General features: G+C 39.0%; 1 protein-coding gene across 1 annotated transcript; it reads right to left on the bottom strand.

Annotated features, from left to right (window-relative positions):
- Nucleotides 1-1818: 1818 nt before the first annotated feature.
- On the bottom strand, nucleotides 1819-6464 carry LOC128736353 (mucin-5AC-like). The gene is made up of 3 exons (XM_053830830.1): nucleotides 6299-6464; nucleotides 4658-5197; nucleotides 1819-4328 (listed from the first exon to the last, which is right to left on the bottom strand). Exons 1-3 carry the CDS (start codon nucleotides 6462-6464, stop codon nucleotides 1819-1821), a joined length of 3216 nt encoding a protein of 1071 aa, XP_053686805.1.
- Nucleotides 6465-18633: the final 12169 nt, after the last annotated feature.

The raw sequence follows: 18633 nt of genomic DNA on the forward strand, positions 1-18633 counted from the left end.
TGATGTCGGCATAACTTTTGAACCAATTTGAAACGCGAAGCAAAGACAAATAAGTCTAAAACGAAGTATACACTGGTGAGTGCGACAGGACACGCTTAGGTAGTCCTCGTCAGCATAGAACCGAGGTGTTTCGTGCTGTTTCAAGCCGTCCTCGCCATTCAACTGGATCGTGGGCCATTTGTCGCTGTTTTTCCATGTGTCTCAGAAGTCGCAAATCGTTGTCGACCTGATTCCAGTCCACCGTAGCCTACCTACTTTTGCCTGTTGTTCGTAATTCATACGCCTCCACACCTCTCCGCATTCTGTTTGAACTCCGCAGAAGATCGTCCGCAGCACCTTCTGCTCGAACACGGCAAGGGTGCGTATGACCTTCGTGAGCAGAGTCACAACTTCAAATCCATAAAATTTTTCCGATCTAATCAGGGTTCTATACATTGTCAGCTTCGTACGGCGGCGTATGCTTCTTGATCGCAGCCTTTTACGAAGGGCTCAATTTCCTGCATTAAGGCGCCGCTAGATCTCCTTACTAGTGTTGTGATGCGTGGTCACGAGTGATCCCAACTATTCTACCACTTCTTGTTCGTCGCCGTTAACGGTTACCGTGCATGGTAAATGCGCGTTCGTCTGCCTTGAGCCTCTACCTTTCAGGTTTTTGATGTCCGACGCATTTATTTTTAGCACAATCCTCATAGACGCCGCTTTCAGCCTGACGTAGATTGACTTCGCCGTCGCCGTGAAGTGGAAAAGCGCTTAGATAGTACTGTGGCTATCGACGAGGACAAATTTGATTGTAGCCGATAAGTGCGTATACATTAACGATTTGAACTCCTCAAGCATTGGCGATCGCTAAATGTGAGCCTCCGTACAAAGCTTTTCAGATATGCTAATTAGATCGGTTGTGCTTTATGGACATGGGACGTGCTCAATGCTTGAAGAAGTTCGGCGGGCACTCGGAGTTTTCGAACGGCGAGTCATAAAAACATAGTAAGGAGGCGGTGGATGTGCTACGAGCTCGCTCGTCTTTAAGGCCAAACTTGAACCTAAAGTTGATAGGATATTTTTGCGTAAGACATGCTACCAGAGTGCCAGGCAATCGTCCTGCAAAAATGGTGTTCGCATCGAATCTAATTGGAACAATACGAAGAGCATCACAGTGCCAGGCAATTCTGTCACTGTGATGCTCTTCGTATTGTTCCAATTAGATTCGATGCGAACACCATTTTTGCAGGACGATTGCCTGGCACTCTGGTGCAGCAGGATATGGCAAGTACTTGGGTGAGGTTTGGATTGGAGATTAGCGGCCATGGACCGAGTTGAATGAAAGAATTTCGTTATCCAGATCGTGTTGTAAAACGTCAGGTCAATTAAGTAATTAAATACGTATGTTCACAGGAAGATTCGCACACTTCAAAAAAATCTTATTCATCTATGGATTTGAGTCGACCGCATTGTTCCCTGAGGACCTGCAAGCCTTCGGGGTTTTCGAACGGAACGGACTATCTATACTGAAGTATGAACAAAAGACAAAAAGGGATGTATATGCCTTGTATTGCATGTGATAGTGTGAGTGACCCCACTGCACATCTGGAAAAGTCAATAGACTGCCATGTACCAAAAACTTTGCAAGGACGTCGGACGATAATCCGGTTTAAAAGCTCCTTTTCGGTAGATTCTTCGTCAAAAGAAATAGAAGTGAATCGCACGGTTAATGGCTTGACCAAAATACATCATGAAACGCACATAATACAGAAAAGGTATCTGTCAAGGTTCTGAGTTGTTATTATATTTCTATCGTCCATTTGTTTGTTCATAGTGGCTTTAAATACAGGTACACACTGTAGTTGCACTGGTAGTGGCGGATGCAGTCGAGGAAGTGTCAGCTCCAGTTGGTGTAGTGTCCGACGCTGATGTTGAGGTAGTCTCTGACGCTGCAGTTGACGTGACGGCCGCTGTAGTTGTGACAGCTTCCGTCGTTGTTGCGGTAGCTTCGGTTGTACTTTCGGCAGCAGTGCTTGTCGTTGAAGTAACATCTGCGGTGGTTGTGATGGCAGCGGTTGTACTAGCGGTAGTATCCGACGCTGTTGAGGTAGTCTCTGAGGCTGTAGTTGAACTGATGGCAGCTGTCGACGTAGTTAGTCCGCCACGGGTGGCTCGTGATATAGTTGTAGTATCTGCGGTTGTGGTTGAAGTTGCCTCTGGCGATGTTGTAGATGCTCCAGACGTTGTTGAAGTAGCTTCGGCTGTAGTTGAAGTAGCTTCTGGCGTAGTTGTGGCAGCTCCAGACGTTGTTGAAGTAGCTTCGGCTGTAGTGGAGGTAGCTTCTGGCGTAGTGTTGGCAGCTTCTGACGTAGAAGTAGCTTCGGCTGTAGTTGAAGTGGCTTCTGGTGTAGTTGTGGCAGCTTCAGACGTTGTTGAAGTAGCTTCGACTGTAGTTGAAGTAACTTCTGGCGTAGTTGTGGCAGCTTCTGACGTTGTAGAAGTTGCTTCGGCTGTGGTTGAAGTACCTTCTGACGTAGTTGTGGCAGCTCCCGATGTTGTTGAAGTTGCTTCGGCTGTAGTTGAGGTAGCTTCTGGCGTAGTGGTGGCAGCTTCTGACGTAGAGGTACCTTCGGCTGTAGTTGAAGTAACTTCTGGCGTAGTTGTGGCAGCTCCCGACGTTGTAGAAGTTGCTTCGGCTGTAGTTGAAGTAGCTTCTGGTGTAGTTGTGGCCCCTTCCGACGTTGTTGAAGTAACTTCGGCTGTTGTTGAAGTGCCTTCTGGCGTAGTTGTGGCAGCTTCAGATGTTGAAGTACCTTCTGGCGTAGTTGTGTCAGTTCCCGACGTTGTTGTAGTTGCTTCGGCTGTAGTTGAAGTACCTACTGACGTAGTTGTGGCAGCTCCCGATGTTGTTGAAGTTGCTTCGGCTGTAGTTGAGGTAGCTTCTGGCGTAGTGGTGGCAGCTTCTGACGTAGAGGTACCTTCGGCTGTAGTTGAAGTACCTTCTGGCGTAGTTGTGGCAGCTTCAGTCGTTGTTGAAGTTGCTTCTGTTGTAGTTGAGGTACCTTCTGGCGTAGTTGTGGCAGCTCCGGACGTTGTTGAAGTACCTTCTGGGCTAGTTGTGGCAGCTCCGGTCGTTGTTGACGTACCTTCTGGGGTAGTTGTGGCAGCTTCTGATGTTGTTGAAGTTACTTCGGCTGTTGTTGAAGTACCTTCTGGCGTAGTTGTGTCAGTTCCCGACGTTGTTGAAGTTGCTTCGGCTGTGGTTGAAGTACCTTCTGAAGTAGTTGTGGCAGCTCCAGACGTTGTTGACGTGGCCTCGGCTGTAGTTGAGGTAGCTTCTGGCGTAGTTGTGGCAGCTTCTGACGTAGAAGTAGCTTCTGGGGTTGTTGTGGCAGCTCCCGACGTGGTTGAAGTTGCTTCGGCTGTACTTGAAGTAACTTCTGGCGTAGTTGTGGCAGCTTCCGACGTTGTTGAAGTTGCTTCGGCTGTAGTTGAAGTACCCTCTGGCGTAGTTGTGGCAGCTCCCGACGTGGTTGAAGTTGCTTCGGCTGTACTTGAAGTAACTTCTGGCGTAGTTGTGGCTGCTTCCGACGTTGTTGATGTTGCTTCGGCTGTAGTTGAAGTACCCTCTGGCGTAGTTGTGGCAGCTCCCGACGTGGTTGAAGTTGCTTCGGCTGTACTTGAAGTAACTTCTGGCGTAGTTGTGGCAGCTCCAGATGTTGTTGAAGTTGCTTCGGCTGTTGTTGAAGTTGCTTCGGCTGTAGTTGAAGTACCCTCTGGCGTAGTTGTGGCAGCTCCAGATGTTGAAGTACCTTCTGGCGTAGTTGTGGCTGCTCCCGAAGTCGTTGAAGTAGCTTCGGCTGTAGTTGAAATAGCTTCTGGCGTAGTTGTGGACGCTCCAGACGTTGTTGAAGTGGTTTCATCAGTGGTTGTAGTATCCCCTGACGTAGTTGTGGTAGCTGCCGATGTTGTTGAAGTAGTTTCATCAGTGGTTGTAGTATCTCCTGGTGTAGTTGTGGCAGCTCCAGATGTTGTTGTAGTAGCTGCGGCTGTAGTTGAAGTAACTTCTGGCGTGGTTGTGATAGCGGCAGTTGTAGTAGAAGTAGCAGGAGCTGCGGTTGTGGTTGCAGGGCCAGCAGTAGTAGTTGTAAAGAAATTTTTAATATACTGCTTAAATTTGGCTTTTTCTTTACGTTTTAAAGTTTTCATGTGCCGTAACCATTGGATGTAGTTTACTGCTATTTGTCTTCGGACGCGACCGTGAGTATTATGCGCAAGCTCCGTTTTAATTGAATAACTGTATCTATTAGAGTTTGAGGATAGTCGTAAACCCTTGATACATGGAAGATCTGTTGAATAAAAATACTTGTTAATGGCTATTGGTGAAAGTATTTGCGTAGTTTAAATGAGTGCTATAACAAAGTTCAAATAGAAATTATTGCAACTCCAACGTGTTGCCAAATGTACTTCTAGACTATAGAACTGATTTCAGTTCTTGTTGGCATGTTGGAACGTAAAGAAAAGTTCAAACACTTTACAGAGGTTTTTATTACCGAAACATCGATTTCGACAGTTGTTAAGCAAACTTGGTAATTATTTTACTAAGATATAATTTTTAGGAGTTATAACTAGGTAGTTTATATTAAGCACTTCAAATAGTTAAGTAAATTATTTAAACATGGCGTAGTATCGGCGGATGTAGTGGTGATTGCAGCAGCTGTCGTTGTCGGGGCATTAGAAGTTGCTGGGGCAATAGTGGTTGTTGATGTAATCGTGACAGCTCCCGACGTTGTTAAAGGAGCGTCGGTTGTAGTTGTGACTGCAGCAGTTGTTGTTGCCGGGGCGGTAGTAGTTGCAGCTTCGGTTGTCGTTGAAGTGATGGCTGGGGTCGTTGTAGCAGCTGCCGACGTTGTTAAAGGAACGTCTGGCGTAGTTGTTGAAGGGGTGGGTGTCATTGAAGTACCAGGAGCTGCGGTTGTAGGTGCAGCAGAAGTAATTGTAAAAAAATCTCGAATGTACTGCCGAAATTTGGCTCGTTCACTACGTCGCAAAGCTCGGAAGTATCGAATCCACTGAACGTAACTTGTTGCTATTTGCCTTCGGACGCGACTGTGAGTGTTATGCGTAAACTCGTTGAATTGTACTACATCCGTTTTATTCGAATAACTGTATCTACTAGAGTTTGAGGATAGTTGTAAGCCCTTGATACATGCAAGATCTGTTAAATAGTAATAGTTGTTAATAGCTATTGTTAAAAGTATTAGCATAATATGAATAAGTGTTATTTGAACCGTCAAATTCCAAACGTCAACGTATAGAAATTGTCAATTTGGATAGGTTTTTATTACCGAAGCATAAATTCCCACTAGGCTCTATAGTTGTTTAGTAAACTTGGTAATTATTTTACTAAGCTATAATTTCTAGGAGTTATAACTATATAGTTCATACTAAGCACTTCAAATAGGCAAGTAAATTATTTAAACATGGCGGAGTAACGGCGGACGTAGTTGTAGTTGCAGCAACTGTTGTTGTTGGGGCAGCAGTAGTTGTTGGGGCTGCAGTGGTTGTTGGGGCTGCAGTGGTTGCTGGACCAGCAGTGGTTGTTGTAAAAAAGTTTTGAATATATTGCACAAGTTTTGAGACTTCATTGCGCCGTAAGGCTTGCAAACTCTGAATCCATTGAATATAATCTGCTATTAAAGTCTGCCGCCGGACACGAGTGTGAGTACTTTGAGAAAATTCCATGGAATTTGATGTGTCCAATTTTATCGTGTAACTGTATCCACTGGAGTTTGCAGAGTATTGCATGTTTTGGAAGCATTTGAGAGCTGTTGGAGAAATCATTTGTACAATATATGCAATTAATTTGAAAAACTACATATTGTATGATTTAGTTGTTCGAAAACGGATGGTAACTTCACAAAAAAGTGAATTTTTAATCTACAGATTTCCAGATTGTGGAAGAAAAACAACACGACGTTATTTAAATTTCAAGCATGAAACTCATGGAAAAACATCGCGTAATTCGGCTTGAACTCTAGCACAAAATTTCTAATGAAAATCTAATCAACACTTCGACATTCATTTCTATTCACATTTCGGTTACAAACAACAGTTTCTACAATTAGTTTTCTATTACGTTGATCGAGTGCAAGAACTTTTTCAAAAATTCTTGCGTTCACTATTCGAACTGACTAGATTCCAATTTAACTATTGTTACAATCACACAGACCTAGTTTTTGGTTAGCGGCAACATCACAGCTGCAAACACACTCGTTAGTTTCCGGGAAAAAATATCCTTCACATCCACAACTGTTACAGTCCAAACTGCACGACTGCGTTGAGTTTTGATCATTGTTTTCCAGTGACGAGCTCTGCTTGAGCGGATTCCCGTTGACGAGGGTTTGCTCTCGAATGAAGACGGCGATCACGACAAGGATACATAACGTTATTTTCACAACACTTGGCCACTGCTGCTTCCCCATGTTTCCCACAAAGCACTGGCTTTGAAGCGTGTCGCGCGTCCTGTTGTCGTATAAATTTATGCGGAGATCGTCTATTGTCCTACTGCTGGCCGGTTATTTCAATTATTTTCATTTCATCACGTAGTTATCAGCAGCGTGTGGGAGTGACAATGGCGAGCATTTTTTCTTCTGGTTACCTTATTTTGTCTTGGTGTGAGACTGCACCTTATTAGTTATATAGGTTGATAACATTTCATAAACAGTTCATTGTTTTATTTGCGAAAAAAATAAATATATTTAATGACGCATGCCAATTATTTGTAAACAATTTTAGTGTTCTTCCTACTATCTATTCAATTGCTAAATGATTTTGTGTAATCTTAATAAGGATATTAAATATACATTGATGTTATATTCGACTATCCTATGTGTACAGTGATAGTGCACCAAAAAAAAAAAGATGTGCAGATAGTTTTAAAATCGAATTAAAACATATTTTTTCATAATGTGTTTTTTGTTTCTTTCTTGATAATAATTTAGCCTGAGTTTACGAATTTCCATACTTACTTGTGAATATGAATGGAAAAAAATAATAATTCCGTTTCACACCTCTTACTACAACTGCAATCATTCTCAAACACTTTCGAAGAAGAACACTCGTTGCTTTCGCCACTCCTAAACGGAGCGAGCGAGCGATCATCATATCCGATCCGATGAGTTGTTTATTTTCGTTCGCTGCGAAGTCGATCTTTTGTGCGCGAAATTCCTCCAGCGGGCAATGCTCTCACACATCCACACCGACCGACTAACCGACCGATCACCGGGAAGCTGGAATAGGACTGCATATGGGGCAAACGGCACCGTTTGAATCCAATTTATCGCTTAAGCTAGCAAATAACTACTCCTTTGAAGGGTGATGGAATGCAGGCTTGCTCTCCAGTTTAATCTACTTCCGATAAAATGCGGCAGCCTATACGGAACGAGATTATTCCTGTAACCATGATTCGATTTGTAATGGTGTTTATCTCTTGGCCGTAGATCTTAATGCTTCAAGAGTGGGTAATTGCTCCAAAGCACTCGAACCGTCACTAATGCTTAATCAAGGTACTTGTGAGTGACTCGGAGGTACATTTCCAAACTACCGATTGTTACAAGCCGATCGTGCCATCATTGTTCTTATGAGAAGCCTATCTCCCTTCCGTCATTCAATCAGTGCTTCGTCGGAGGCAACACGATTCTTCCATTTGTATGGAATCGTGTCTAATTACTACAGGGCCTTCTTTTTCAGGTGTGGCGGTCACATTAAACCTTTATCTGCTTAACGCTTACACATTACATTAAGAAACACGCAGTGACATCCCACGACGACGACTTCGACTACGACGACGACGACGGAGCGTTGATTTACCTGATGTACTTTTAAACACTGACGGAAATGGGAATTCGTGAAAGGAATTAAAATTTAACCTTAATTGGTGGTGATGCGTGTGAGAATGGTGATTGTTTCAAATTCTACATGTTTTTTGAACTTTTGGGTTTGTCGCTTTTCATGGTCTTCGTGACGGGTTCTCTTGTTCATGCATGACTCAACTCAACTCGGTAGCATTCTTTTTTTTTTTGGGTTTCTTTCTTTTGTTTTGCCACCTGTCGGAACCCGCACCGTATTTGAAGAAAGCATCATACAACTAACCTTGACTTCAAACGCAGAATCCGCTTGAACACATTTTTTCTTCTTACCGTAATTAGTTTCACAGCACTCGAGCAAATTTACCACTTCGTTAAATTGGTATATCGTGTTACAAATCCGGGCACCAATGGAGTTGAAAACCAATGTGTGGAGAAGCGTGACAGTTTGTCACAGCTTCTTACTGCAGGGTTAAATTTCGTTGATCAGAAGCGATCATGTGTCACCCGTTACTAGTGTCGCATGAAAGTGGCCAGGTTTGAAGGGAAGTATTGCTTTTGTTTGACTTATTTGACTATGCTCCGCAAAATTTGGAATATTTGTTTGTGTTGTTCGATTCTTATTGTTACTTAGTATGAGCGGATGTGCATTAGTGTGATTGAAATCCTTAATGATTTTCCAATAAGCATGCGAAGCTGGGCTTCAAAATAAAATATTTTTATTTTCAACAAGTGTTTGACATATGGGTAATTTTTCAAAATTTGGAAGTAGACTTTCATGTTCAGTGCTAATTTGGGGTCCGGCAGAACGTCAGAAATAATCGTGATTTTATTAGCCTTTTGACTGGCTCTAAACTATTTGAAATTATAGTCAGAGGTGTCATCCCTTTTCACATGAATAAATACGACACATTCCGCCGTGACGTTACAACGTTTTGACTTTTCTTTGCACAGTATTTATGTTTTAGCTGGAAAAATCGTTGAGAAACCCCCAAATATTATTATATATTTGGAAAGAGCATAAAATTTCCTATTAAAAGTGAACAAATTAATAGCATTTGCTTTGCCCAGATTGTTTTGGAAAGCAAATATGTAGCGTGACGTTACAACGCGCCAGAAATACGTCTTTTGGTTCTTCTGTCAAAAAACATGAAAATTCTGCTCCCTTTCAAATTTTATCTAAAGATTTTCTTCTATGATTTGATAAGAGATGAATACTGAACAACTTGCCGTTTTCAGAATTCCGATAGTTAGTGAAGTTAATTTTTAAACAGCTTTTACTTTTCGTGACGTTACAACGCTCTGGTTTGCACAGAGAGGGTCGTAGCTCCGTTGTAACGTCACGAAAAATCTGTTCATTTAATATTCGTTAATTATCGCTGTTGCTGCCCTCTGTACATAAGGGATAATCCAAAAATGTGTTGTTAATTTGTCTTTCACTATTTCGCCTACGTAATTGTGGGGTTGTTCACAAGTTACGTAGCGCAGTGGGAGGGATGCTAAGAAAGTGAGACATAAGTAATAGCATCGAAACCTTAAGACATTGCATAATAGTTGCTTCAGAAAAGTTTCTTCATTTAAAAAGCACTTTCTCGTGGTGAAAAAATATTCGGACATTAGGGTGTCCTCAAGCAGATACAAAAAATATTTTCTCTATTTTAAGTCAGAAATGATAGCTGTCTACAAAACATTTGTATAAAAGCTAATTTTAAGAAACTTTGTTGAATACTGAAGATTTATATTTCGTACATGAAAAAAGTTTTAGTGCCAAACTCTTAGGGACACTCTTAAAAATAGTTTTTTTTCTTCGATCTAGCTCTTTAATAACGCTTCGTATGGCTTGAAAATGTTCTAATAAATTGGTAATCTAATTAAATTGCACATTTTTGTCGAAAATAGTAGGCTCTATCTTTTTCCCTTTAGAAGCTATTACTGGCTTTTTTATTTTTACATGTACTCTTTAATGTACTGTACCTCGGGGAAAAGCAGCTATAAACAGCTAATCTCACTTGTTTTTTGTGAGTCAATTTATGCTGTATTCCACCATGTACAATATAGGACAGAACACTGAGGAATATCTAAAAAAAAGGAATTATGAAGGCAACCGTAGGTGAACATGTCGAAATGAAAGAAACAAGGGATAGCTCCTAAAGGGAAAAAGATAGAGCTCTAGTATCTTCGACGAAAATGTGCAATTTAATTTGAATATCAATTTATTAGAACATCTAAAAGGTGTACGAAGCGTTATTAAAGAGCTAGATCGAAAACCCTGTTTTTGAGGGTGTCCCTAAGAGTTTGGCTCTATAACTTTTTTCATGTAAGAAATAGAAATTTTCAGCGTTCAATGAAGTTTCTTGAAATTAGTTTTTCTTCAAATGTTCTGTAGACAGCTATCATTTCTGATTTAAAATAGAGAAAATATTTTTTGTATCTGCTTGAGGACACCCTAATGTCCGAATATTTTTTCACCACTAGCAAGTGCTTTTAAAATGAAGAAACTTTTCTGAAGCAACTTTTATGCAATGCCTTAAGGTTTCGATGTTATTACTTATGTCTCACTTGTTTTGAATCCGTCCGGCTGACCGCCGTGACGTTACAACGCGAGCTTCAATCAGTTGTAACTTAGGTTCTACTTTACTTATCTCCATTCTTTAGGCACCGTTTTAAAGGTATTTTTGAGTACAAAGAGCATACGGATTATTAGATTGTTCGAATTTGTACTTTTCTGCGAAAGCGAAAAAGTACGCCTTTTTCGTGACGTTACAACGCATGAAAATGGCCCTATTTCATCCACTTGAAATACAAAATAACTGCAAAATTACATCCAAACTATTTTTGGAATGGATTCAGCATATATTCCTTTGTAAGTTGGTCGAAAACAAGTGATATTATGAAAAGTTTTAGCGCACTGTAGCAGCATTTTCAAAAATATCACGAAAAATCATTTATTTCTTGTAAATTTCATTTATTTTCGATACACGTTTTATATAAATTCCGAAAATTCTAGAATACCAGTTACGGCAGTTTTGAAAGGTTCATACATTGCCAAATCATGGAAAAATAATCAACAATGCAAAAAGCATGTTTTATAAAATGTCTGATTGGTATACCGGCCCGCGGAATGTGTCATACACATCTGCCTTTCAACATGAAAACGAAGCTTAAGTAGATGCCGTGTATACAGATATAAAAGCAGCATTCGATCTCGTAGACCGCCTCATCCTATTGGCCAAAGTTTTGAGCGTCTTGAAGCCTCTTCCAACATCACTGAATGGCAGAAATCATACATTATCGGCCACACTTTATCCGTAAAAATAGGTGGTCATGAATCACAATGTTTCTCGAACTTGTCGGGAGTACCACAAGGGAGTAATCTGAGACCATTTCTTTTTTTTTTCTTTATTTATTTTTCAACGACGCAATGAGACAATACCATCAGGCCGATATTTAATTTATGCTGATGATCTAAAGCTTTACCTTGTTGTACGCTTGACACCTGATTCATCGAACTTCAGCGACATCTGAATGACTTTAACGATTGGTGTGTTCGAAATTTGCTTATCCTGAAGTGTGTCCGAGTGCTCTGTGATCTCTTTCTCACGCAATAAGAAAATTTTATATCTGGGGATGGAATTATTTCATATCTGGGGAACCACTCAGCAGAATAACGGAAGTCAACGATCTACGCGTACTTCTGGATGATCAAATGTCTTTCAGAAATCACTATTCTCATGTCGTTGAAAAGATGAATAGAAATTTGGGGTTTATTATAAGTCTCGCCAAAGAAAATCACTGGTCCGTACTATTTACGAGCATTATACTATTCCCTTGTTCGTTCCGTACTCTACTAGAAGCTTCAGCTGCCATTTGGAGCCTACATAAAAAATTGACGAAATTGACCCTCCTGTTATTCTCTCCCAAATCGAATTCGTGTTGCGTCAGTCCATTTATACTAGCTACTAGCTACTATACTATCTTGCTGGAGTTCACTTCCTGTGTATCTTGTGTATCTCGCAAATGACCCAGAAAACACAAATTGACTACATTAATCACGATTTGCATTGATCTAAGAACCGCCCTCATTCGTATTGGTCACGGAATACTTCTGAGCACTTACCAGCTAAAATCTTGCGTGTAAAACTTCACAATTTAGCAATAATTCCGGGGTTCCACAAGGAAGCAACACGGGTCGCTTATTATTCTTTCTACTACAACATTACTAACGTACTAGCATGTGGCTGCGCATTAGTAAATGCTGGTGACTCAAAATTGTATTTGCTTGCTCGAACTATAGAAGTTTGGCGTCACCTACCTTGCTAGCTAGATGTTTTGATTGGCTGGTGGCGGAAACATTAACTCGTGGTCGCCCTGTCAAATGTGAAGACATGACGTTTCGCCGTATTTTAAAAATAGTTTTGTTTGAGCGAACGTGATTATTGGTGAATGGTGACATTGACTCGCTGGAAATATATCGCAATAGAGAAATAGCGAGGAATAAAAAAAAGTAAATAGAGAAATAGAGAGAGAAATAGAGGGTAAAATAGAGAGAAAAATAGAGAGAGGATTGGAGAGAAAAAAAAGAAGATAAATGGCGAGAAATAGAGGGAAAAATAGAATAGAAATCGAAAATTATAGAGGGAAATAGAGTAAAATTGAGAGGAGAGAGAGAGCGAGAGAGAGAGAGAGAGAAGTGATGTATCTTGCGGACAAACTAAACATTATTGAAAAAACAGAGTAGGGAGAAATATTTGCTGAATAGATTGGCACTAAGTATTGAAATGTCATTCGATAATGGCTACCCTGTTTGGCACAAAGTCATTTGGCATAACGCCATTTAGCATATTTTTTTGGCATAATTCCTTTCTGCTTTACGGTCATTAGGCACAGAATTAATTCGGCATTATGGTCCAACGTTGCGAATCGAACGAAAAGTCAACCATGCCTACTCACACGCGAAAGAGTATGAGAAACGTAGCATTTAACACTTACGCTGCACATGCAGGCATAAAAGAAACAGTTTCCGGTGCTGTGTGCAGATATTCTGCTACCCACACACACGCGCTCGCACATCCTCACATCGTCTTTCTGCATAGCTTATTCTTGAGTCAAAAAACTCGTGGGGGATTAGCTGTCCGTCAGGCTGGTGGCACACTGGGATAAAAATGTTGCATTACTTTTTCTTTTCTTTTTCATCTTCACTGCAATCTTTTATCGACTGGTAATTCGCCCAATGGAGTTTCTTTCGGCTTTGCAGTCTTAAAAAGCAGAAAAACGGCGTTTCGTTTCGAATAATTTATATTCTTTATCAAGGCTTGAGAATGGTCGTTGCGAGTATTATTTTATTTAGTTTTATTTTGCTTATGATTTTACTTGAAAAATCGGGAGTTGTTTATTTCAAAACGCTATATCTCGAGATCGGCGAAGAACACCTCGTGGTGTTATACGATGGTGTTGAAATTTTTTTAGATCAAATTGTACTCATTGAGAGAAAAATGCAAATTTAGTTTTAAAATCGAAAATAAAATCACTTGCCAAATTTGCCGTTAAAAACTAATATCTTTTTCGGATTCCTCAGATAATTTCCCTTGAAAATGTAGGAAAGATTTTCTTTCTAAACCGATTACTTTCGGAGATACAAGCCAAAGAAAATAAGCGGATTTGACGAAAATGAGGCTTTTTCTTATAAAAAGGGGGGGTGTCCAATCACAATTGATATAAATAAAATCTGCAGTACGTATATCGCCTCCAAAATAGTACGCACATGCTGGTTTCGTGCAATTAATGCGATTTGTTTAGATATATACCAGTACATATTTCTCATTTGTAACTTTGATATACGTGTGAAAATATTAGTTGGGTTGGCATGACTTTTTGACATAATCGCAACTAGCTAACCCTACGAATGTCCCATGCGTAAATATCTCTAAATATCTCTAAACAAAATCGAAGTCGTACACAAAGCTTATAAAATCGCACCCTAGCTTATATTCAATCGTACAAAATGATAACAACTAATTCACATACGATTTTCATCAGAGTTGTATAGTATTAAGGAACTAATATTGAGTCGGATATCCCTTTAAGCCCGAGCCCTCACAATTGTGTGGGTGAGACATGACTACTTTTAAAAATTTTTCCTTTCCTTTCTAAACGTCGTACTTTTACATATATGGCGCCAATCTCTTGTGTAAACATCGTAACTCGTAAAAAAATAGAAAATAGCTGAAAAGAAGTTTTCTTTTGTGTTTGGATTAATTATTGTCTAGTCTTCAAAATCTTGTGAAAACAGCAAAAAGTTTTATCTGTCGTATTTTCTTATTGGATCCGTATTCCGGAATTGCTTAGATAAAAAAATATTGGTAATAAGTATTTCTAATTGATGTAATTAAAAATTTACGCGAAATAACTTTTACAACTTACTTATGCACATTGTTTTTCATACTTACACAATTGTGTAGGTTAGGCCTTATTGCATACCTACTTTAACCTTTACGTTCCCGCCAGGACTTCAAAAATTAGTGTACTTGCCGTTACACTTTTGGCTCTATCTTTGCTATTTTTTGATCGATTTTTATACAACTTGTCTTCAAAGAACCACCTTAGATTGACCTTCAATGAAAAAATATATTAGCAAATTTTGGATCCATTTCCCAGAGATATTCCAGATCGCAGTGGGATTATTTTTTCACGTCATAAGTAATAGATGAAATAAAACGAAATTTGCTGCTGCCATCTCATTTTGAGTCAGTAAGAATGAATACATTATACTGTAGAGCATTCGTTCATACTCCACACTACGGAACCTCCGTTTAGAGTACTACCAGAAACTAAAACTGGTCATTTCTAAATTGTGAAATAATAAAGAAATGTGGCAAATGATGTATTCAACTACGGTATTTTCTAAGACAAATTCTTGGATCAACATTTGAATGTTTTAAGCCAACCTGGACGTTCCGGTATATCTGTTGTATTAAGATTAGTAAAAACTTAACTTGCAAAAAGTTGTGCGTATTTCCATAGCTACGTAGCGACCGTTCCGCTGCTTCAGAAGCTGAAGTTTATGAGCCTCGAAGCGATGATCTCGCTCTAAACTAAACGGGGTCAACCCTATTCAATTCTTTGGACTTCTTTACACAAAATAATTAGGTTTTTCATGTCTTGTTTTTTCAAAACCTGGCTTGGTATAGTCCAAAAAGGGTAAAAAATGTTAAAAATAGGGGAAAATGAGCAAAATGGGGCACTTCCCGATGACAAACAGGAAAGCGGTGGGCACCATGCGATTTTCCGGAAAATTTTACATAAGATCACCTACATTTTATCAGCCTGCAGGCCATATCTTAATTGCATCCGTTTTTTCGGCTCGTTTTTGCCCATAGTGCAATGGTATAAGATAAGGCCGAACCCACACAATTGTGTAGGTTGCTAAATTTAGCAAACATTTATTGCAATGTGTAGAATACACTGGTTTTGGTATCTCGAGCGATAAAAAAAATTTATATTGATCCAAAAACCAAAAATATCGTAACTAAAACCCTCCGTGCTTAAAGGGATATCATCGTATACAAATACGTATAAATATGAACTGCAGTACGTATATCGCCTCCAAAATAGTACGCATATACTGGTTTCGTGCAACTAATGCGATTTTTCTAGATATATATCAGTACATATATCTCATTTGTTACTTTGATATACGTACGCAAATGTTAGCTGGGCGTGCCATGTCTGATTGCAAGCTACACAATTTTCAATAACTTCAATAACAATAACAAAAGAAACACAGCTTCACATAAAAAACTAAAAAGATGGTTAAAAAAATAAAATTTTGTCTTCTTTCTTATTTGGCTGTGTTTTGTATACAAAGTACAAAAGTTATAAAAGGCTGCTCCAAACTTTTATAAACAAAACAAACGAAGCAGATCCCCCGTATAAATCACCTCTGCTTAGGTGCATGCATTTTCTTAGATATACTGATTTGTAGGGGTTTTCCCTTTGTTGAGTCCGAAAGAGCGGTAGCGAGCATGGACAGTATATACCCTACATTTGAGCAGGTCAAAGGCCGCGAATATTATATGCAATGCATTTTTAAACTGAGTCAATTAAACCGCTTTCAAGCTAACGACAGATTGTCTAACGTCCGTTATGCCAGCCATACATTATGCATACATTATGCGTCCAGTCCCTATCCTTCATTATGCCTATCGCCCATTATACCAATCGTCCATTATGCCAAACGTTCATTATGCCAAACGTCCGTGTGCCTAACGTCCATAAGCCTAATTTGTTACACTCGATTAGTATGTATATTGTACTTGGTCCACTGGGTCTTGGATCAGTTTCGTGTTTTTCGGCCTATTTCTGAACCTTTGTTATGGTATAACAAAGGTAAAAAACCCGATTTAATCCACCTAGTAGTGAAAGGAACCTTTGTTATACGGTCTTATTTGCTATTTAAGATAGGAATCGACACGTCTTCGGAACATAATTCATCTATTGGTATTGGTTATCGTTGCGTAGTGCATTGGTTTACATAAAATTTTTGAAAATTGAATAAGTTCACAAAATTTGAACAAAATAGGAACACCTTTAAATTTTGATAGATCCTTTTTTCATGAAATTGCTGAGTAAGGATAAGTAAGTTATTATTAACCTGAGTAAGTGCAAATAAAAGTAAGTTGTAAGAGGAAATCTTATTCTTTAACATATACACTGTCTAGTAAAGGTCTAGTTTACAGGTTTTTGAGCTATGCATAGTTTCCTGTAATGCCATTCTATTTGAATCACATCAATAGAGTTTTCTTGAGAATTTTCATCAATTTTTATTAACCTTCGGTTACTCACGCTGTTGTATTTTGTACAACACGTGTAGGTTTTTCAACGCCATATTGTTATAAAGTTACAAAACGTTGTTTAACTAACGTATATTCTTCAACAAACTTATTGTGCGCAAAATGTCATAATTATTCAATGCATTAATAATTTAAATTGTTGGAAAAATGTATGCAGCAAAACTATCAGCAAATGTAAAATGTTTAAAATGTATCCGTCTGCTGGTAGTCGAGTAATACGGAGTCAAAATTAGAGTATTCTTTATAATCAAAGTTCTACAGTTCCTAAACAAGCAAACATACAGGTATACTATTTTCAGCAAAGTTGTGTATTTTTACTGTTTGTACAATTTTGTAGTACATGAAAAAGTCATACAATAATTACAAAAAGAGCGAAAATAGAAAAACTGATTTTACAAATTCATATACAATAAATAAGATTTTTCTATCTTTGCTGCAGAGATAGAAGGTTACTGTCTTCAGCAAAATATCTTGTAATAATATGCTCTATAACTTTGCAGAACACATCAATGTGTTATATTGACACTGAAGAAAAATATTTTATTTATTTCACTTTTAGGGGGATTAATCAAAATTTGAATTCCACCAAACGATAGAGCTTTCAATTTCAAGAAACTCTTCCAAAGGTTTGATAAACCTAAAACCAAGTTTTCCCAGTCAAAACTCTAGTGCACATGTTTTCTTTGGTTTGGGGCTATTGTGCGCGCGAGTAACTGCGTTACAAAAGTTGGCGCGAATGTTCGAGAGTTAATATCTTTTGACCGGTAAAACCAATTCTTATGAAATTTTGCATATATATTCGTAGTGTCAATACCTCTCGTTTGATATTAAAATAATTGAAATTAGGTTAATTATCTTCGTTAAAATCTGAATTAATTTTTGTTAATTTTGGTGTGGTGTATACGGTTGCTCGTAACTTTCAAATTAAACGTCCAATCAAAAAATCATTCAATAGTGATCTATTAGGATATATTATCTTGCAAATGAGACTAATAGCGCATAAATCGGTTTGATCATCTCTAAGAAACAGGCGATAATTATTACCTTGTCAAAACAGGTTTTTTAAGCATAACTTTTAAACTGCTTGTTTGTTTTCAATTAAAAATTCCTGAACAATTTAGTTTTAATAAGGGCTTTTATTTTATACTAAGATCGTTGAAATCGGTTATGTAGTTCCGGAGAAACCCGTGTCACGTATTTTTCACATTTTTGCTAATAACTTTTAAACGAAATGTCGTATCACGAAACGACTCAATAGTGACCTACTAGACAATAACACCTTTCAAACAAAAGTAATAGCGAACGATTCGGTTCAGCCATCTCTGAGAAACAGGCGATAGAAAAAATCATTACATACATACACACACACACACACACAGACATTGCTCAAATCGTCGAACCCTATCGATTGGTATATGTGACTTGGCCCTCCGGGCCTTGAATCAATTTCGTGTTTTTCGACCAATTTTTAAACCTTTGTTATAGTATAACAAAGGTAAAAAGTGATTTTCTCAAAAATATTGGCCGTTTTCAATCCCTCAAACTTGCGTTGCCATCTTTTTGCTCGTTTGCGAAAGAAAACACTCCCCTAGTCTATTGGAAAATTTAATTTGATTTGTTATTAAAGACATTTCATGTTATTCTTTGCTTAGAGAAATGATCGGTGGAAAGATCCCTGTCATTTGGATGCTGCAGCCGCAGTCAAACGGTTCGATTTGATATCATGACCATGCGAATCGCCGTCATTGTCATCGTCGTCGCGGTTTCAAAGTATTTGCTGTGGTTCCATCCGTCTCTGTGTGCAAAATAGAATACACAGCCTAAGGTTAGGAACAAAAGAACAAAACTCATCCGTTGGACTTTCACCTCCCGCAACCGACGCAACCGGCACCGGTGATGGGTACGTGTACGGTTCGAATAGTTTTTTTTATAATCGG

The sequence above is a fragment of the Sabethes cyaneus genome, chromosome 2 (assembly GCF_943734655.1).
Source record: "Sabethes cyaneus chromosome 2, idSabCyanKW18_F2, whole genome shotgun sequence".
NCBI classification, from domain to species: Eukaryota; Metazoa; Arthropoda; class Insecta; order Diptera; family Culicidae; genus Sabethes; species Sabethes cyaneus.

What these genes read in the sequence shown, in the direction of transcription:
- LOC128736353 (XM_053830830.1), bottom strand. Translation starts at nt 6,464, where the DNA reads ATGGGGAAGCAGCAGTGGCCAAGTGTTGTGAAAATAACGTTATGTATC. An exon ending in GCAGTCGTGCAGTTTGGACT is followed by an intron (nt 5,198 to 6,298) that starts GTAACAGTTGTG and finishes ACTATTTAACAG; the next exon opens with ATCTTGCATGTATCAAGGGC. An exon ending in ATCCGCCGATACTACGCCAT is followed by an intron (nt 4,329 to 4,657) that starts GTTTAAATAATT and finishes TTTATTCAACAG; the next exon opens with ATCTTCCATGTATCAAGGGT.